The sequence below is a fragment of the Paralichthys olivaceus genome, chromosome 15, assembly GCF_024713975.1.
Source record: "Paralichthys olivaceus isolate ysfri-2021 chromosome 15, ASM2471397v2, whole genome shotgun sequence".
NCBI lineage: Eukaryota > Metazoa > Chordata > Actinopteri > Pleuronectiformes > Paralichthyidae > Paralichthys > Paralichthys olivaceus.
In genome coordinates, this window is record NC_091107.1 from 17,242,697 (window position 1) to 17,265,189 (window position 22,493).

Below are 22,493 nucleotides of genomic sequence, written 5' to 3' on the forward strand. Positions count from 1 at the left end.
TGCATTGACATATATAGATTAAAAAAACTAGGACAGTGACAGCTACAGTTCATAATGAATGAGACGTGGCTTTGCCAGCTGAGCGTGTCAGACTCCAAAAGGAACTAAGCAGGAAAAAGTTTGACACAATATAAGCAACAGCCAATCAAGATCATCTTGATTCCAACAGAAATGCAGAGTTGTTTTCTGCTCTATGAAGGAACTTGGAACTAAATAGATGGAAAGTATGTCTTTAAAAACGTGTCTTTTACAAGGTACTGGAGCATAACAAAGACAGGGAACCATATCACCAATGTTTTAGGTGTGAAGGGTATGTAAAATTTATCTTCAACAATAAACACCCAGCCAACTATGTACCCAAATGTGAATTCACGGTAGGTCTCTTCTAACTGTAGTCCTCCAAGAATATATAATATACATTTGGTGGGACTCACCAATGAATTCAAAAACCTCCTCAAAGTACTGTCGAAGGTTTTGCTTGCTGTTGTCGGTGGCTGGCAGCCTTTTGTAGCGCAGTCCAGAGTTGACGTGGTAGAGGGGAAGGTGTGTGGTCACGTTGACCACGTAGCCGATGTTGAGGCGCAGCAGCAGGTCCAGGTCTTGAGCGTCTCTCTCGTTCCCCAGAAACAGGAAGGGCAGGATAGGACTGACCACAGCGTTCTCCGCATCAGGAGTCATCAAACTCTCATCGGACAGAGATGCCGGCAATGATGAAGAAAGTGGCAGAGAAAGGTGCACTGGAAGAAGACAAGCAGAGAGAAAGTGTAGCTGCATGAAAAGACAATAATGATACTTAAAAAGGTATATAGGGGACAAAATCTGGCCTAGCTAAATCACAATTGAAATCACTAAATCACACTAAGTCATATTAGTCTGGAAGCTATTTAGCCATATTCGATTGCTATAAAACATTTGGGAATGAATACTTTGCCTATTTTGTTCTTATGGGGGAATTGGCTCTGGATAAAGTTGAAACTAACAGGGATTTTTGGATGGAACAATACTGCTAAACAGCATTCAACATTCAAATGACAAAGCTTTCTGATTTAATATTCTGCACTCATTGTTTGTCATTGTTTTTACCACTTGCACACATGACTCTTATGAGGTTCTTACTTCTGCTGTTCTCCTCATCTTGCTCTCTGTTCAGGGAGTTCAGGGCTAGGTGAAGGGACTGAGCTGTCGGCAGAGAGTGTCCTCCCTCCCTGTCTCTCTGCCAGGGCTGTGGTTTGATGAGTGTGCTCGGGGCAGACGGTGGAGGCGAAAAGGACACAGGGGAAGGCGGGGACTCAGACCGGGGAGAAGGGGAACGAGGATATGATGCATCTCCATCTTGCTCCAGACCATTGTCCATTCCTCCATCTTCTGCTTTATTCAAAAGTCTCTGCAGTGAGTTCCAGCCTTCGTCATAGCCAGATCCTGACCTGCGGCCCATAAAATCAAGGGCAGCCATTCTTCCCTGCTGAAGCCGCCGACGGCCAGCATGGTCTGTATGCTGAGACTGCCCATATTCTTGGAGGTTTTGACAGTCCAAGAGGACTAGGCCTGTTCCATTACTACCATTTTGGGCCTGACTTGCACAGGTGTTCCCTACTCCTGCTCCCATTCCAGCACAGTGATTCTTTTGGGCTTTAGAATGGGTCATCTTCTTGGCCAGTTCTTCAGGCCAGATAGTACGGACGCTGTAGTCATCATCATCGGCTTGGAACACACCCATTGGATGAGCTGCACCGATGCCTCTTCCTGGGGGTTTTCCTCTACGAGGGTTGAATGTGACGACTATGGGGTCGCTGCTGCAGTAACTGCAGGTGGAACTACCTGTTTGAGAGGCTTTGGGGTTGCAACCCGTGACACAGCTCTGTATAGCCCGCAGAGGGGCTGAGGAGGACAGAGGGGTGCAGGGTAGGCATCCCCCTACTAGTTTTTTGCGAAGTATAGCAGGACTCTCAAAGTTTCTGGCCTCACCAGAGCAGGAGGCACAGCGGAGAGGTTTGAACAGGCTTGCACGGCAGTCAGACACAGTGCTGTTTGAAGAGGAAGTGTTGGATGTCGAGGCAGTGGAGAGACACCCACCCAGATTTCTCAGGCCCATTTCTTTGCCTCCTCTCTTCACTGCTCCAACATTGTGAGTACAAGAAAATGAGGTGGAAGAGCTTCCTCCACCTCCTTGGCAGTGAGCAGAGTTTGCTTTACACCCTCTGCATCTTACCAACCTCCAGCAGCCGCAACTGAATGGGTGGGTGCAGTCAATGGTGCAGGTGTGGTCGGGGCTGGGGAACCCTCCGGCACGGGAGGAGCACGGGGAGAGGGGCAGACCATGAAGAATGTGGGGACGGTGATCCCTGGAGCGGGATGGGTGTTGTTGGCTGAGTTGCTGAAACAAGGTTGGGACATTGGTGGGTTGGGAGGGAGAGGATGTGGGATAGTTGGAGTTTAGGATGGCAGCATGGGGAACAGGGACGGAGTTCTGGTGCTGGGGTAGACTGTGACTATTATGGCTTTGATGAACAGTTCCCAGTTTGGAATTCTTCTTGGGACCTAGAGAAGGAAATTCTTGGTCACTTCTTTTAGGAAACCTACTATTTTCCTTCTCCTTTTCACTCCTGAATTTTTGCTGCTGTGCCTGAGCGGGGACGAACTGCAGGACCCCTCCAGGGAAAGTTGACAGCTGACTATGGCGACCTCGCTGTGACTTGTTTTCAGTTCCACCTGGCCTCCCTGTGGTTCCACTTTTTCGCTCACATTGTCCTTGATCCAACTGTGAAGAAGCACATTTCCCTCTGCCACCTTTTACACTGCCGCTGCGGCCTAACGAGTTACTGAATCCTCCTCCTCGTCCCCTTTTGTCCACAGTCACCCTGATATCAATAGTATGTGTGTGGGAGGGAAGCCGTGGGCCGAGAGTTACTGTGCCATTGCTATGGCAGTGGCTAGGGATGTGTCTCACCCCCGCTGGTAGAACAGGCTGGTCGTTCTTGGATTTCTGCACACGGGAAGATCTGCGCTTGCATTCCAGAGTCAGAGATTTACAGGCTGGTGAATAGAAATGGGAATGTGAAGGGTGGAGATGAGTAGGGTGGCCGACTTGTCCATTGGAAGAGGCTGATATTTGAGAGGAATGCTGCTGGATGGTTTGTGGGGAACTCTCAGGGCACAGGGCTAAGTTTTTAGGGCGTTGAATGACCACTATGCGCTCGTCAAGAGGGAGGGGAGGCATCTGGGTTTATGCAAAGCTATTCATTGAAGAGGGAGAGAGTGACAAAAAGAGTTACGTCAGAAAATGACTGTTATTTAAACAAACACTGAAAATGTGGTGCAGACTTTACATTCCATCAATTCAGACACAACCAGAACATCTTGATCTCAAATTATGAAAATTGTCTTGCAGCTATGAGATATTTACAGAAGCAGTGGATTCACATACTGTAATTGTGAGCATATTGTTTTCCTTTTTCAGTATTTTACAATATTTTGTTGACTGATTACATTTAAAAATACAACTATTTGTGAAATGCAAAGCTCCACACCACAGACAACAACAAAAGATTTTTATCTTTTGCATATTTTACAAGTAATCTCTAAAGTTTCTTTTGCATAGCAAAACATAGAAAAACGAACACAACTTATAATGTTACATCTCTGTTTTGACCATACATCTGTCCATACATACTGTATTTCCTTTAACATTTTCTGGAAATGAAAGGAGACATTCAAACGAATACCCACTGAGGTGCATGTTTGATTTGAATGGATAAAACTGTTGTTATCATGTCTGCTGTATCCATCATTAAACATGCAACTCACAGTCGGTTACCTGCTTATACCAGGGCACCTTGCCAGACATCAAATGCTCATCTGTTATCACAGGAGTTTGGCATTCATTATGAACTGAATTTGAAACTGTTTCCCAGTAATATCATTACATTAGTCTGGAAAATTCAGACTCTGAAGGTGCACGAGTTTACACCTGTTTACTGTTGGCAGCAATAATCCCAGCTAATCCTGATGGCACTGAGGCTTCTTAAAAGCTGCATCATGAGAGCTGTAACAACCTTCATCGCCCCCGAAGAGTCCTCACTCTTATCAAGATACATTTAGTCATATGAAACAATAAGTCAGGCCAGGTCAAGACTTAATATGTGTACTGTGTATGCCTACTCCTATATATATTGTAGGTGTGCACTATATATAATATATATATAATGGTGGTAAATAATAAAGGAAACATCAGAGATGATTTTACACTGCTTCATCTGGCTATTTCAGTTATGTAATGGCTCATTGGGATTCTTCACTTGAAAGGTTGTGTAATACTGGAGAGCCATTAGATTATCTGAAATGAAACCCTCCCTCCCTGCAGTGATCCAGCCTGTTCATCCTGCCTCTGGTATCAACTAAATTAACCAACTTCTTTGGGCCACTTTGAAATGAGCATTTGTCCACGCCATGGTATAAACAGAAGGTCACCACGTACACAACGATGCAACTGAGCTGGAGAGAAAGCTTTCTCACCATGACACAGCTAAAAGAGAAACACTGGGTGTAATTTATAAATATGCATGTTGTGATTACATACATATAGAAGATTCTGTTCGTATAGTTAAAGTCCCTTTATGATTAATGTTATAAATAACAGGATGGTACAATTACTGCAATAAGTAAAAGATTTTTCACATTCATGTGCTACCTTTTTTAGGGCTGCTCTCGAATATTAGGATGAAATATTATTGTAGTTAAAGTGAAAATCCACCTTCTGAAAGACACAACGTTCAACCTAATCAATATGAGACATGTGATGCACCCAGGAGTTGTTTGTCACATTAGCTGTAGGAGTGGCTACACAGGTCAGGACACATTTTAGCATGCTAATGTGAGTAGCCTTTAACATTCAAAGCAAAGCTGAGACTGAGGTGTTGTCTTCTGTTTTCAGAGACTAAGAGATCCCCCTCTCAAGAAAGGTGATGCAAGGACCAACTTTTTTTGATGGGTCATTGTTCTGAAACCATACTAAAAATAATAATTAGATAACTTAATTTCCCTGGGTACAGAACAACTGATACTATAGTATCTATTAAATACACTTCTGTTTCACAGTAAAATCATCAAATTTAAAAAGTGCCTTGTCTTACCCCGTTCTCCTCTACAGTCAGTTTAGCTCTTTAAGATGTGAGGATATTGGTATCTCAGCCTCACATTCCATTGATTGCCACTGACTGGCAAGTCTTGAAAGAAGCACATCTTTGATATTTATAAATCTCTGAAAATGCTCACATCACATTTCAAAAGCACATATTTTCTAGCAATGCCCGCAGCACGTCTCAAGAGCACCTAGCACCACTCTGAGGTTTTGGGGGAAATGTCTCAACAACTATAGGAGGGATTGCCAGCACACTTGGTAGAGGCAGTCACACTCCCCCTAGCAGGAGCAAGTAAGTCATAAAAAGTTGATCCTTTACCTTCAGCCATCAGCTCAAAATGTTATTGTCCAATACCTTCAAAACAAGAGACATAGAGCCAACAGTAACTGCCCACTTTATGAACGGCTCTGGTTCTGGAAGTAAATTACACATTAATTTTGTCTCCATTGACATTTCTTTAAGTCCTTATAAAATGTCTGCATAAAATAGTGGAGGAAGGAATCTACACATCCCATAAACCATTATAAATGACTTCTTTCCAATGACTTCCAGCTTGATCCTTAATTTACAGGAGCATATAACATAGTATCAGCTTGTAGTAAGTCTACGTTGTATGGTTACAATATTATGATTGACTGTGATCTAATTGTGTTTGTTAGTTTATATTGTGGTGTCAAGCCATGCAGATTATTTCAGCTTTAGATAGATAGATGGATACTTTATCGATCCTGATTCCCAAATCTTGGTTTGTGGAGCTCACAACAGTTTATTAACAACTTTTAACGATGCATTATCTATTGGAACAACTTCCAACCAAAGAAATAGATCCAGTGGAAACTACTCGGGTGAAGGCAGAACAGCACAATCTATCTGCATGGCTATATACAAGATGTAAGCTAGAGTATGTTTGCGAGTGAGTGTTTTTGCCATGATGCAGCAAAATCTTTAAATTCTACTATAACTCAAGTGGAAATGCTTCAAACTGACATAACCAAATAACCAAACAGCAAGCTGGTTCATCACATATCGCCTCTTTTACAGTGTTTGTTAGGGAGGTATGTTCATTTTATGCTTAAACCCTTTGAGCCACAAGAATCTCTCAGGAGGAAGGAGACCAAAAAAAGGGAGACTAGGTGGAACAGATATTGAGGACAACACTGGTTATAAAGAAAAATACAGGGGACAGATTTTGACATGATACCGTTAAAACCACATAATACAGAGAAGGAAGGTATATGTCACAATAATCTGGGGATGCCTTCAGTCCCAACAGAACACAGTTACTGACCCATAGAGAAAGCAAACCATGCTCCCGTGTCCCCGTGCTTATATCCAAGCACAGAGTCCGACGATGGCGTCCTCATCTTTTTTTTTCTTTTCCTTTTTCAGCCTTGCCTGTGGTGGAGGGGGTGGGGGTTACATTGACCCAGTTTTGTCATGGTGGCAGTCACTATCGCTCTGATCACTTTTCCCTCACACACTGTAAACTGCAGGCGAGTGGCCTTTTCACTCACTCATTGTTACAGCTCCAGCAGACAGCGAGAGATGGAGAATACAAAGTGTACCGGGGATGCCTCTTGGAATTTCACTTAAAAATGAAATAAATAAAAGATCATCCTCTAAAGTGAAACGCTGATCATCCAATGGGCCAGTTACACTAATGATAACAGATTATTTGTGTGCAACATATATCATTTTTAATTTTCACATATATGCAACATGCAAAATAAATTGTGTTGCTTGAGAATTCACCACTACATGTGAGATTCATTATATGAGATGACAAAATCAGGGATATTAATGGAACTTACATTTATATTTGTGTACAAGTTCGAGCAGCTTTAAGGGGTCTGTAGGGCCTTGGTAGAGGTGTGTGCTCTACCCAGTGGCATTCTAGTTTCTAGTGTAGTCTCTGTGTGTATTTCCCTTTTGGTTTTTGGACTGTTTACTATTTCCTTTCGGATTTGTTTGCTGGTTTGGAGAGAGTGCTCCGGTTATTGGACTTGCATCATCCTCATTTCCCAGTTCTTTGATTAAAGTTGGAGTAATCTGCATATGAGTCCTTTCTCTGTGATGTCTCTGCACGGAGTGTGAAGTTATTGTAACAGGTAACTTTCGTGAAATCTTGAGCAATTTGGAGTTTACTTGAGTATTTATGCGACTTGATTTGCTCAGCATCATCAGCCATAGTAGTAATTTAGTAACCTAGTCCTGGGAAGTTATGTTTTCACCCCTGTCTTTTTTTGTTAGTTCATTTGTTTGTTTAGCAAGATTACATAAAAACAGCAGAACGGATTTCCACAAAAACCTGTTGGAAGGATGTGGTAGGAATCAACGAGAACCACATGACATTTCTGTGTTGATCCAGATCAGGGAACAGATCACTTTCTTTAACATTGTGAGATAGACTTTCATCTTTTTCTCAGAGAATAACTCATGGATCAGGCCCATTAAGGTTACTGATAACTAATAGCGTGTACAGTTTGATGCAGCTGGATTGAATTTAATTGGACTGTTCGGCCTCTGTGGAGGTATGTGATCATGCCATTCTTGTTAAAGATTAAATCAGTGGTTACAAACCTTTCCTACGAAATTGCGACCCCCTAAAAAAAGCGATTTTAGAAGACAATTAAAAAAAGGTAAAGCACCTATGAAGGTAAAGGTGTTGATTAGAAGGTTAGCTGAAATTGAAATGAATTAGCGTTATTTATGCGAAATCCCAGTTGGTTGGCTCTAATTACTCTGTCTTCCTCACACGTTAATGGAACCTGATAAAAGGCTGTAAGCTTCCTGCTCCGCCTACATACAGTACATGGTGAGTGCTGTTGTGTGTGTTCACAGTAACTGTCTTTCAAACGGGAGCCGTCTCAATCTGCCTCAGTTGGAGGTTACAGCCAAACAGAACAAAGTGCACAAAGAGAACAGGCCTGTTTGATGATCAAAGTTCTTTTCAGTTTGTGATTTGACAGTTTTTTATTATCGCTCCCTTGTTTATAGCCTCAGTTGCCAGATCCTAGTTTGCATCAGAGGTGGCAGCCAATCTGACAACTCTAACAACACAACAGAGAGCAGTGTCACTGTACACCGCCAGCACATAGAGACAAAGGCACAGGATCCTTGCTGACCAAGGAATTTTTACTGGACACGTCAAATAAAAATACTGTGCTTTAAATGCAACTTGAATCTGACATAGACTTCTAAGAAAAAGATTAATGGCCTCATTAAATTAGAATCTTTAAAATGTCATCTTTTCCCTCTATCAATGAAACATTTATATTGTTTGTTTCAAGAGTGAACTGCAAGGCTGTCCTCAGTGGATGTGTTATGGATGTCTCAAATTTCTACATCACGAGCTGCTGTGGCTCAAGTGGTAGAGCAGGTCAGATAATAAAAATAGCCCTCACACTCTGCTTGTGTATCAATCTGCACAGTGAAGTAATTACTATAAAAACACTTGTGTAAGTGGGTAGGTACCTTAGAAAATATGCATTTTTTAAAAGCGTGTTGTTTCAGTTTGAGAGTAGGACTTAGAAATAGAGCAGGTCGCCCTCTAACCAGAGGGTCAGTAGTTCGATCCCAGTCTTCCCCATTCCAATGTCCTCAGGCAAGATACTGAACTCCAAATTGCCCCCATACCATTCTAATAATGTTCCACATAGATGCACTGTAAGATTGGGTGTGTGAATGGGTGAATGGCAAAAACTTTACGGTAAAATGCTTTGACTGGTCATCAAGACTAGAAAACTGCTCTATAAATATGGACCATTTGCACTTACAGTCAAATAACCCCAGTTTGTGCATAGATTTTCTCTGCCTGTGCTCCAGCTTCACTTCCCCTTATTGTGCTCAAGCTGTTTCTGTGCACGCATGAAACGTCTGCTTTCCGATTCGTCCCCTGCTCTTGTATTTTCTCTTCCACTATTTTGTTTTCTGTGCAACAAGTCAAAATTCCCCAAGCAATAGAATGCCAGGTGTAGTGATCACACATGAAGGAGAAGCGCGAGTACAGGAGCTGAGAGCTGGAGTGTGAGTGCAGCGTATTTGAGTGAAAGCATGACCAAATCTGAACGTGAAATTAACTCTACTCCCAAAACGGAAAGAACACAGTCATGAATAAAGATCAGAAAAAAACCTATAGAAAAGTTTGATCTATTTGACGCCCCAAATCAATGTGTTACTGACCCGGGGCCATTAGAGGATCTCCAATATTAAACTGTTTAAAATGTGTAACATTGTTTATTACAGCCAGGCTAAAACTGAGCAAAATTCATATTATATAATAACCAAACCTATGCGTGCTCATACTTCAGCGATAGCTCACCCCTGTGGGAGAATGACAGCTAAGTGACGAGTGCTTCACTGCAGCATACTATATATTAGGCGACTCATATCACAGTGTGAGATTGCATAATATATCTACTAGGGATATGACTTCAGAGGTTGACAGTAAACTGTGAATAAGTTATGTGCACCTTTCAGAAGAACTGAGGCATAGCAGTTACCGAGGATCCTATTTTAAAAACTTTGACATGTTGCATATCATATTAGGCTGAATAAACAAGTGCTGCAAGATGGATCAAGCAGAGGGGAGCCAAACGCAAATGTATGCACATGATCATGGCCGTATTAATATTTAAGGAAAAAGGCTAACTTATGCTAAGCTTTGCAATCACATTTGCTCCTCCTGAATTCGAGCTCATGAAAGTGTAATGATGAAAATAAATATTTAAAAAAAAAGAAGAAAGAGGTAAAAAGGAGCCACTTAATTTCAGTTGGTGGATGAGCCTACGGGGGAGATCATGACGCCCTCCCTCTGCTCACTGTTATAACCCACCATCATAATAAAGATAACAGCTTTATCGTCACCGGCAGGAGAGGGGAGAGGAGGATGGAGCACATGCTAATAATCCTCTACATGACTTAAAACCTTCTCCCACACCTGAGTAAAACCCTGCATCCCTACATGCTTTTGAGGGTTGCAGGGGGAGCTTGCACCACCCTCACCTGAGTGCTCTGGAGATTTGTGTGTTGTGAACATGCCTGACCAAAGAATCTGTGTTGTTGTGTGTGAAGAGCCAACTCCGGAAAAAGTCTGGAAACAATTGTGTGGACATTCTGCGAATTCATGTCTAAAAAAATGAAAAGCTGGAGAATCTGTAGAAAACCCACAAACACGTAGAAAAAACATTAATCATCTGCACCACCATGCTGCCTCAAACCTCCATCATTACTTTTCTTTTACGATTTTTCTATTTCTGTATACTTTTTGTCTTGTAAAGAGATACGAAATACTCTGTACCAAAGTGCCTTATATACAGTACATAGTGGAGACGGTACTAGTTTGATGAATGTCACTGCATCCTATGAGTCAGGGTGGAGATACTGTACGGGCATCAGTGTGGGGTATACGGTGCATCTCCAGCGGTCGAGATGGTGCAGTGAGTGATTTTGGGGACAAGCTGTTAAAGGGGGCGGTTCTGTTTTTTGGGAGCAGATGGTTTTCTGGCTGTACAAGATTGATGGTGATCACTTCTCTTGCTCCGACTCAGCTTTATGTGGCTCCTTCATCAAAAGGCACCTGACAGCCGAACACCCACACAGCAGAAAGGACAACGCCGCAGCAAAACCCAGGCAATAACACAAGGACGCGCTGTTCAATTACTGGCTTGTAAAATTGCTTGAGTTAGGAGTTATTCTTCTGCTGCTGCATGATAAAGAACGTTTTTTTTTTCATCATGGAGGGAAAAATGTTTTTTTTCGAGATAACGGATGGCAGAAAAAAATTTGTCATCTGAGTCACTTGTTTCCAGAGGGTGATGAGCAGGCCGTTTCTGTTCGAGGACAATCCACGTATCCACGTTTTTGCTTGTGAACTGGCACAAAAGGACAGATGTGGTCAGCTTCGCTCTCTATATTGTCATTTACAAAACCAGAAAGACACATGGGCAGAAAAACATTGGGATGTACATGAAAATGTACCTAACAACACAAACAGTTTGTGGAGATAATAGATCCACAAGCACTCTGATGCCGATCTTAACAACTACACTGAACAGGTTCCTGCAGAGCATCTGTTTCAGGTGTAACAAAGTGTGTTGACTGAGTTACACTGGCAGCAAAGTGATGAGGGTCACTGAGCGGCTCTGCTGAGAGAGGAACAGGTTCTGCATGATGTTAACTGCGTCTCAGCTCATGTCGTGTCACTGGCCTCTACCACTGTGATCTTCAGCACAGTGGTGGAATCTTAACAACTAGAAATGTTTGTGAAAACTGGTAAATAATGACATTTTTACTTCATTGCTTGGGTTGAATGATGCAATAACACAATGCCTCTGTCACGGCAGCACAAACCCTATAATTCCAACACATGGAGCCACTCAAGAAACAAATGAAATGTGATGTTAGAAAAAGGAAAAGCTTTTTATAACTTTCCCATTTTAAATAAGAAGATCAATGCCTTTTGTTTCCACACTCAAAGCTAAGCTAAGATTTAGTTTCATGTTCCATAGGAAAACATGAGGGAGCTATCAGTTTATATGACTGTTGTTTTTAAAGATTTCCTTAAAGATGCAGATCCTGATCAGGGGGCAGATGCAGGAATTTCTCTTCACTTTATTTAATATTTTGGGTGTATTTTGTTTTTCAGGTGAGCAGGACTTTCACAAAATGAACACATGCAACAGAATACAACTGGAACAGCACTCAGTAGTACGCATCCCTCGGTCATGACCACATCAAGCTGCATCAAATTACACACTAACACACTATATCAGATATTCTTTTAAATCCTGGATCTGCCCCTGATCTGGATCTGCACCAAAATGTATGGGCCCATACCACATCCTTCGACCAAGATTGGTGGGAATCTTTGGTTTTAGTGTTTTTTGGTATTCTTGCTTACTTCCTTGATGGAGGTAAATGATAAGTGCTTTAGATCTTCATGGTAAATGAGGGTTTAAATTGTCCAAAGCTTTGTAACCACATTCATTAGAGAACTGTAACTGTTTCAGTGTTTAATCTTTATGTATAAAGCCAATTGTACTGAATTCATAAAGACCTTAGGAGACCTTAAGAGACCTTAAGACATTAACCTGCTGACACACATTAATACGAGGTTCCTGCTCGTTACATCCTCACTGTTGGTAACTGAGTGAGTCACAGCCATTTGGGGTTAAACGTCTTATTCAAGCAGCCTCATGTGCAGGTCTCACAGTCATTATCATTCATATCATACTTGTGAGGGGCAGGAAGCGCTTCACCCTCTGCTGCTGTTCCCCACCTACAAGCCATTCTGCTGCAGTTACAAGCTAGATGCTGTGACACCAGCTTCACAGGCAGACTGCAATTGTTGGTGCTCAGCCAAATGTATTTTCAGGATTGAGCAATAAATCAGAGAGGGTCTATTTGGCTTGTTTAAGTATGGTGCCAAAAAATGTTGGAATGTTAAAATGCTGATAACCTTGATGATTTTTCTGCCTCGCTGCAGACGTGCGAATGAGTGGGAAGTCGCTCTTTTCTTTCACGAGAGAAACGTTTGTTCATAGCTGAAAGCTCTTTTACTCCAGTCACAGCATGTACTCCATCAAGGAGGTTATGATATTTTGGTGCAGATCTGGATCCGATTCCAGGATTTTGTGTGAAATTTAGTGCATCTTGATTGAACTTAAGGTGACCGTTAGGCCTTGTTGTAGGTATCTTACGTATCTTTACGAGTTTACATCTGGTGTTTCCATAAAGTGCCTCGAAATAAACATGACATGAACACGTCAAAACAGATTTTAAATATTTTCAAGCTGATCACAAACAAATATCGCAAAATTAACGTTAGCCTCATCTATAAAAAGAGTTTAGCCATTGAATTCATAGGATTCTCTGGCCATACATTATGAGGCTGCAGCGTTCATTATTTAACATGTGAGGTGTTGTTGTGAGAAACTTTATGCATTATCACAGGATAACACAAAATTAAGTTACGTTGTGCAGTGGGACAAAGAAAACAAAGGAGCAAATTAGGTTAAAGACAAAAAGGTTCTGGATTGTAAAAGAGAATCTCCACCTGAGAAATGAACTGAGCGATGAAGGCTTAAATCATTATGACTCACACTCTAATCAGGTTTAAGACACTTAATGCTGTAAGCTTTACTCAGGACAAAAGAAATGACTCTCAACTCGGCTGCATGTGATGACCTGGTTTGTGACTCACATGCACAAATGAATGGGGGTTCAATAATGACACATCATTGACCAAGAAATACTGCTCCTGTTGTCTGAATGATCCAGTCTGATTTAGATTCCACATCCTAAAACTGAAGCAATAAAGCACTTGGGAATGCCATCAAATCTCCATTTGAACTGCTAATCAGTGTTAGCCTTTTGCTAAATGTGTTCTTCGTTCGAATCTGCTTTGTTTCGGCGTCTCATCGTCACAGCTCAAAACCACTACAGGCTACTGAGGGGGAAGTCAAAATAATTACATCACCTCATCTCCACAGTCGGTGACAGAAAGTGATGGAAGCAGCAGCACAAACCGAGCCAATCAGTGAGCAGCGTGATAGGAAGCATTCAGCGACTCCATGTTCAGTCAAACTGATTTCCCACTGAGAGGAATACCTGCTTTTTAGACACACTGCCGCATGATAATCCTCCCACATCCACAGTGGTGGCTTTTATTTTATTATTTAAGAGATTGGTGGTGCTTCGGCTGCAGAGCAACAATTCTTCAGGGTGTCACAGCTACTAGCTCCCTATGTTTCAAGCCATACTCTACAATCTTAAACCATTGCTAAAAACATATTTTTATAGAAAAAGCCTTTAAATGCCTGGTTTTTAATTAGTTTTAATAGATGTTGTTTAATAGATATTTTCCTTTATGTTAAATTCCTATTTTTCTGCTTTGTCTTGCTTTGTGCTGTTTTATTCCCATGTATTTTCTAAAGCACTTTGTAACCTTGTAAAATTAAATGCTACAGAATAAGGTTGTATTATTATCATTAGTATTTAGATTATTATTACTATTATTATTATTGAAACATTATATACTTAACTCATGAAATAAACTATTGCTAATCATTTATATTTAACACTTCCAATGAGCACTCTGACTATTACTAAGAGAGCTATGCCAGCCAAACCTATTGTAATGTCAAAATAATGAGATGGGAGTTTCACTTCTGTGCAGTTTAATAAGAAATGAAAAAAAAGCCTCAATTCTTAAAATAGAACTCTAAGAATAGAAAGTGAGAAAAGCAGCTTGGAAAAAGCTTTTTGTGGTTGGTTGGGATTTGACCGCTCTGCCACGTCAAGATAAGTAAAGCAGAAATATGGTTTGAATAAATATTGAAATCCGTAATGAATGATTTCTTTAAAAAGCAGACTATAATGGTTATTTCTGTCTATACCCAACATCACCCCAAAAGGCAACTGTCTCACACACTGGACCTTCAACGTGTCAAAAAGACAGACAGGCATGACAAATACAATCATTCAGATAAATTGGTAACATGCCCACTGAAGGCTTTTTGTGAGTGTGTTGTGCAGTAATTAATCTGTGTGCGTTTGAACCTATTTTCATTTGAACCAGGAAGGAGACTAACTAAGATAAAACTAAGATGTCACCTCAGCCTCAGAGGAACCTGTTGAATCAAACAACATCAGGTCCAGGCTCCTTGGAAGTAATTTCAGGTAAAATGGTTCCTCTGATGATTTTGTCTCCTGCAGATCTTTGCCCTCAGAAAAATAAAAAAATAAAACTATTTATCTGTCAGGTTCTTTCTCAAAATGATAAACAAACAGCCATATCGGCAAGTTACAAGGCGTTAACGACTGTCTGTATTTGTTTCCCCTCTGGAATTCGTGCCAGACAATCTTTATGTATAAAAGTAAAGAAAGTATGAGTGTGCATGAAAACGCAGACGATGCAGGACCCCCCCCCCTCACACACACACTGTTACAGCATCTCCCTCAGCGTCACAGCCGGCCTGCGGCATCAACATTCAGAGGAATGAATGCTTGATAAAATCATTATTATTAATGGTGCATGGGAGATTTTCATTGCTGTTGTCCAACAACACTCTGCAATGTAAGAAAGTCTTGTCACCCATTTTATTGTCTAATCTCATATTTGATCCTTTAAGGTGTAGTTGTGTTGCACATGTTTTCCTTCTTTATTGTTTGCATTGTACAGTCAGCTTCTTAAACATTTTTGTATGAATCCTTCGAATTATGAGATGTAATACAAAACGTTATAATGTATATTTGTATGACACTGGTCTCCTTTTTTAACTTAGATACATTTGTATGCATTCACTTAAGCGGATTAAACTAATTTGTAAGCTTCATTCCATTTTGGGAAACTGAGATTTTTAATCTCATACTTTACATTTTTAAATACAGTTGACAAATAACTTTCCACCCTAGACAATAAACGTACAATATGTACACACGGGAGCTTGCAATAAAAACAGTGGCAAAGACCTGGTGTGATGACGTCAAGAAGCATTGTGGGGTCATCAGAGTTGTTGTCATCACCAGCATTGCCGATGAAAATCTACCTGACATGATATGAGGTAATGTCAGAGTCTAATTCATGTTATTCAGCAAATAGTGGAAGGAAAAACAGCTGACTGGCTAACTCGTTAGCAGTGTGTTTTTCATTCATCATACCTTGTTTGCTTCAGAAGTTACAGCAGAGAACATTTTGTAAAGTAAAGGTGCACAAGTCGACAAACGTTTTAGCAAAGGCTTTGTTACATATTGTATCTGTAACTCCTCTCATACAATCCTCAAGTTATTCATAATCTTTTTTTCAGAAGCAGCTCCTAAGATTACGCAGGACTGCAGCTACTGACCTTTTCCTTTATTGATTCATCTTAACTGTGCACTTTACAAAATGTCAGCATATGATCATCAGAGTGTTCCAGGGTCCAAAGAGATACGTGACCTACACTTTGAAGAGTCGCAATTAGTTTTCAATCAATCAACTAATTGATGAATCAGCAGATTTTGTTCACCTCTATTTCACCAACAATATATACTGTAGTTAACTTGTCTTTGGTGAGTAGTGTTGAGATTTCAGACAGTATGTCTCATCATCATGGACACATGCAGAGTTGCACAAAGATAGTTTTGCACACATTAAATGCAATGCAAAGCATTGTGGGTGTTAACAGAATGTGTGTTGTTCATTTCTTGCAAAAAAAAGCATACTATTGCACTAAATACTAAAGTATACATGAATATGTTTATATAATATATGTGAGATATAAGTAGGGAGTGATTTTGGATGCAGCCCCAGTAATGTGGGGCAAGAGACTATCCCAGCATGCACTGGGCAATGAGCAGGGAACCAGAATGAGTCTCCAGTCAAAACAAGCAGTTGAAACTGTGGGCAGTTTTCAGTTTCTGCTTTCTGACCCTTGAGTCTGGGGACTGAGAGAATAAACTGGAGCTCGGAGACAAACGGGTACAAACCACAGCTGAAAAAGTTTGGTCAGTTCTCAATATGAAGATGTTCTGCTCCTCTTTGTCCTACACCATAGTAAACAGAAACAAAAGAGTTGGCAATCCACCATATGACATCACCATGGCCTTGAAAAAGATTATTTTTATCTGTTTGAAAAGTTATTTGTGGATTGCTAATGCACAATCCTCATAGAGAAGTCCAGCGCTCAGGCCATCTTTATAGTTAGGAGACAATGCTGATCATTGAACCAGCATGCTGTCACTCTACACAATTACCTTGGGGAAGTACTTGCTTATGATCTCTTAATGACAGTAATCTCAAAAAAATACCTCATTAGTATTTTAAGTGTTAATATCTCCTCCTCCTGTGAAATGTCTTTGTTTAATTTTAAACAGTTTATTGCATTGAACCATAAGTAAAAACCATTGCATTACATTTTAAATTTTGTGTGTCCTTCTTTTAAATTATTAGAAAAAGTGTCTTTGTGTTAGCAAAAAATTAACGCCATTATTATTATTATTATTATTATTATTGTTGTTGCAGGTTTTCTACTGTGAGATAAGAAAATACAGATTGAGAGAATCAAAGTAATTTTAATCATTGTTAACTGAAACATTGGAACAGTTACCTGTAGTTTTATGTGCAGACTGATAATGTATCTATTACTACTGGACTGCAGCCTCAACTGGAATGTCACTCAGTAGAGAGCATAACTCCTCCAAGGCCCAACAGTCTTATGAAGCCACATTTAAATTCACTCAACATGTCAGATTTTTTCATCAAGATCTAAGAATTATTCTCTAACTAATCAAGGAAAATGCGGAAATACGCCTTATTTTGCAATGTTAAAGAAAGAAAAAAAAATCCTGGATCGGCACCAAAATCTAATGGGTTCTTCCCTGACCTACCTCCAAGTGTCATGGTTATCCATCCAGGAGTTCTGTGTAATCCTGCCAATTTACAAACAAACCAATGTCCAAAACATAACCCCCTTAGGTCCAGAGCTGGATGATCACCGTGATCGACATTGTCCCAACACTGAGTTGTGTTAACATCAAAAATATTTCTGAACATGAGTTTAAATTGGCTCGTATATGTCCCTGTATTGCTTAATCTAAAAATAAGTCTTCCTGCAAATGCACTGCAGTGATGGCAACCTGCCTGACTCACACTACCACAGTTGTTGAGACAATAAAAGAGTAAGCTTCACTTATAACACGTTTGAAAAAGAGAAAATCTGCACACCTAAAGCTCCCGTTTAGGGATTTATTTGCCAGTGACGTCTGGAGCTCAAGGCTCCTCCTCAGATTTCTGATAAAGAAACAGAGTCTTTGTCTTTAATTCCCACAATCCATTTTGAGCGAATAACGTGATGTATCAGCAACACAAAATACATAGATATAATAATTATTGCAAAGAAAAATAGTGTACAATAAAAATTCACGTATAAAATTCATGACACATCAAAAGTTGGTCATAATTTTTATAACTATTAGGGTCGTCTCTGTCTAGTTAAATGTTAACATATTTAGTAACACCATAGATCAACATTGAGGGTGAGGTATTGAGAAATATCTAGAAAAAACCTGTTATCAAGAGAGAACACAGAGGACTCATGATGGAGGAAGTCAAATCACAGGAATGGTCTAATGCCAAAGTTTTCATTTAAACCTTTTGGGGCAGGAGTGCCCATTGTATATATCACATTTTAATGGCATATGTTAATATCTCCCCTCTGCGCTGCGCTGAGTGTAGAGATGTTGAGTTTTGCCTGAGAAATGTGTACGGCCACTATGCAGGATGTTAAGTTTGATTCTGATGTTACTACTGTGAATCTTTAAAGATCCGGTGGTTTTACTTACAGTCTATATTTTAGGCAGGCACATCCTTATACCCACAATGCCCTTTGTTTCTGCTGGGTGAGTGCACTTTGACAATGAACTGTGTGTCAATAAATCACTGGCGGCTGCACATCTCTGCTGCTCTGCCTCTCATCAGCACCACCGTGTGCAGATGGACCAGATATCGTGTTTACATTTTCCCTCTGCATCATGGACGTGCACAATATAGGGCAAAAGTGACCTGGGCAACTGCCCGTTCACCCTGAGCTGCCCTTCTGCTTATAGTTTTCTTACTATTGTTGCTGCATAATTATGAGAAGCCCAATAGTTGCTAAATTTGGACCCAAATAAATCGCAAAATTGTCATGACACTGTACAAACTGATGTCTGAATTTGCAAAATGTACTTTCTAAATGTTTGCTGTAAATAAAGATCTGGTTTTGTTTTTGAAGAATTCATTTTTAAGTTTGAATATTGTGGTTTGCATTCAGATAGAGGACAGTGTTACAATCAAGATGCAAAATCCTATCCATGCTTTACCTAGTTTACAGTAAACCCATCTGCACTAATGTGATAACTTTCCATAGCATGGGGGGTGTTGCCTTTTTTTAGGTTCGAACCCAATGGCCCCTCAAAATGTGTGTGCAGGTCCCTGCTATGTGTTGTTTGTTAATAGGGGCTATACTCTGCAGAGAATCTTCAAGTTCCTGTTTATGGAGTCGCTAGATGGCGCACTGCTTAATATTTCCCTATCTTTGATCGCATTTAAGCCTTTGAACCTCGAAATAAAAGCTGAGGTGGGCTGCATGGCCTGAGACCCCAGGCCTGCACCCCCACTCACTCACTGAGTCCAAGTTAAGCTTCGTGTGTTGTCCCTGACACCTTCACACGTCTGCACTTCTGTATCTCTACAAATAACAGCCAGCACTCCTCACGGCAAACACTGACTGCTGACATCCAGCGGTGAATAACATGCAGGGTTTGTTTTTTTTAAAAATGTGTAGCATCAATTTGACAGCAGATCTGAAACAGATGAATAGCATCAAGACAGGATAAGATATATATGTTGGTCTATGTATAGAAGCTGAAGCTGCTGGTGGGGGGGCTGAGAGGCTGCAGGCCGACCACCACCAGAAGTAACGTTAGTAAATAAGAAAGATCACTTACATCAAGAGCGACAGTCCAGTGCTGTGGTCATGGTCTGTGCGCCACACAAAGAGAAGGAGAAATCCTCATGTCTGTAGTGGCCCGACGCGTTGGTACGATCCAGATGTGTAACACCACCTTCCCCGCCTGCTCCTCTCCTCGTGGATTTCAAAACACGGGGTTTATATATATGGAATGATTATAGCAATGATAAATCAAAACGAAAGACACTTGAGATGCACAGCTCTGCCGGGTTCAAAAACAAACAAACCAAAGCGAGAGAAATAAGTAGATGTGATGAGAAGGTGCTTGGCTGACTCAGCTGGCGTCACGTCTGAAGCGTGTGTCACTCCGAGCTGCGGTGCGTGTGTGTGAGGACACACTGACGGGAGGTGGGGGGGGGTGGGCTCTATTGTCTCCGCTGTGCACGATGACATCATTCCAGACCAATGGCGAGACGCACGGGACGGAGGGGCACAGGGGCGAGCACGCAGCACGTGCGGGGCCGGTATGGGGGGAGGATGAGGAGGATGATGATGATGATGATGAACAGACCACTCTTCAACTCACACGTATAGTTTACATGAGCCATCACTGAATACGATCATATGAGTAACTATGACCGTTCACTATTGACCACCAGCGCTGCGTAATAGCAGATATACTCCATTGGTTGGAGCCAGATGAGCTACTACAGTAAAAATATCTATTAACAGATTCAAGTATATGAAAATACACCCTGCATTGTTCAAGTGAATGCGTTGACAGTGTTGTTACGATCATTGATTTGCTTTCAGATAAATTGTCCCTAATAGACATAGACCTATTGTATATTACATTATTATTATATACTTACAATTATACTCATATATGGAATAGTTTTCTTGAAGACACTTGAAACGTATTTTTGTTTCTTTTGTCCTTCCCACCTGATATTCATTTTAAATGTTGTTTTATCATTTCATTTGTTGTATTGGATTTTTGTATTATATCAGTTGCTGTATTTGAATTGGAGTGTTATTATTGTTAACATAAAAAATTTAAAATATATATGGGCCTATACACATACACTTTTAACTGCTGTTGTAAAAAAATGCTCTACAAATCAAGTTTATATAATTATAATAATAATAGTAATAAAAGCAACAACAATAATAATGCCAACAGTGCTCTTGGCAAAGTTTATGTGAATATATTTTTTATATATATAAATATGTTAATGGGAACCTTGTTGAACTATTGTGTGTCACAGGCTTTTAAGCTATGACTTGAGTTACTGATAACAGAGAAAGTTTGTGTCCTTATATGAATTATAATCCCTTCTCTGTTGACTTTTATCTTGTCCTGACCTGTTTTGTTCAACAGAGCTTTTAATTGTGAGTCACAGAACTCATTTGTTTCAGAGCAGCAGTGTTGAATTTCAAAACGCTTCTCTATCGTCTTAGTTTAGGACAAGTTCAACTAGCCATTTACTCAAGTAGTGTTTGATAAAGGTTAAACCTCGGTTAACATTCTTTTTTTCCTGGCCACTTGGAGGCAGTGCAACAAACTGTAACTCTGACATCATCTCCTTGTTCTGGTGAACATGAAAACAGCTGCTTATTTACACTGCCGGCAAACAGGAGGCAAAATTAGCTTTATCTTTAGCTGTAAATCTGACCACCTGGTGAATATTAATTCAATATCCACTCTATTATAACCACCAAAACGTATCAAACTCAAATATCAGGCCTCACTCTTCACCAGGGGTTTGCTAATATTGTCTGTCATCAGGTGTTGCATGGCCAGTTTCTGCTCAGTGGGTTGATCAGAAGTTATTCACTGACAACAGCAGCGTACACCTTCCTTGAAACAGAAACACGGACGAGAGAGATCGGGAACCAAAACAATAAAGCTAAAGGTTGTTTAAAAGCTCTGTAGTGCTGAGAGGATCTGCAGTTATGTAACTCTCAGTTGTGTCACTACTCTACGCTGCAACATTCACACTGATCATAGTCATTTGGTGCATATTTAATATCATAAATGTTTATTAGTGCAGCATTAAACATAGAAGAACTGAAACCTTTCAAATACATCTGTTTTGTAAAAGTCTCACAGGCTGCTGCTCTGTAGCTAACACCGAAAGAACAAAGAACATAATGAGAACAAACAGGACTCAGGTTCAATAAAATATTACATATTTTTCTTATTCATGGTCTTTATCAGCTGCTCTCTTCATCTGCTAATTCCTCCACAAAGGAGCTGCAGCAAATCCCAGCATGCTCTATGGGCAGCAAGTACAGTAACCATCCAGAATATGTATATGCATATTAAGTTCTCACTCAATGCAGCATAGAGCAAGGAATAAAGATTTGTCAACCGTAATGAAATTAATAGTTTGTAAATTAGAACCATAATTCAGAGTAGCCAGTAATTAAATGCTGTTAGATCAATTAATATCACACATTTTTAGCCTTTTAGTTCAGTTATTTAGTGTCATAACAGAATAATAAAAACAATACTTTTAATAATTATAGTCAAAATGCTTTTCCCCAAAGCCCGATTCACTCTATAATGATTGATCATATCATTGTCAGACATTTGTATAACATAATGTCAACTCTGATGTAGCTGCCATATCACAATGCTTGTTTTGTGAAGACCTCAGTCAATATTCTATAATTCCATCATAAAGACACTGTAAGAAAACAGGATAAGATTCTTTTAAATTGTACACTGTACGTAATGTCAGAAAATTCTGAAAAATAACACACATTCAGATAAAAAATGTTTTCAAAATCCAACAAATGCTGAGTTAACCATCATAAACCAAATATTCACATTTAAAAAGCTGCCTAAAGTTGATTTTCTGCCATTGTGCTTAAAATAATACTTATATGATTAATCAGTTATCAAAAGAATTACCAT

At 40.2% G+C, this 22,493-nt stretch overlaps 1 protein-coding gene across 4 annotated transcripts in view; it reads right to left on the reverse strand.

Annotated features, from left to right (window-relative positions):
• gng3 (guanine nucleotide binding protein (G protein), gamma 3) overlaps window positions 1-19,968 on the reverse strand; it is a 36,738-nt gene extending 16,770 nt beyond the window's left edge. The window contains exons 1-4 of one of the 4 annotated variants that reach the window (XM_069510448.1): window positions 19,608-19,968; window positions 5,457-5,492; window positions 1,117-3,233; window positions 435-737 (exon numbers count right to left, since the gene is read on the reverse strand). In XM_069510448.1, the coding sequence (XP_069366549.1) occupies window positions 435-737; window positions 1,117-3,217 (2,404 nt within the window). In that variant the 5' untranslated portion in view covers window positions 3,218-3,233; window positions 5,457-5,492; window positions 19,608-19,968. Of the gene's footprint in view, window positions 1-434; window positions 738-1,116; window positions 3,234-5,456; window positions 5,552-6,426; window positions 6,534-19,607 lie in introns of all 4 variants that reach the window. The other 3 variants (XM_069510449.1, XM_020085633.2, XM_069510450.1) reach the window with 3 other exon arrangements.
• Between the last annotated feature and the right edge of the window lie 2,525 nt (window positions 19,969-22,493).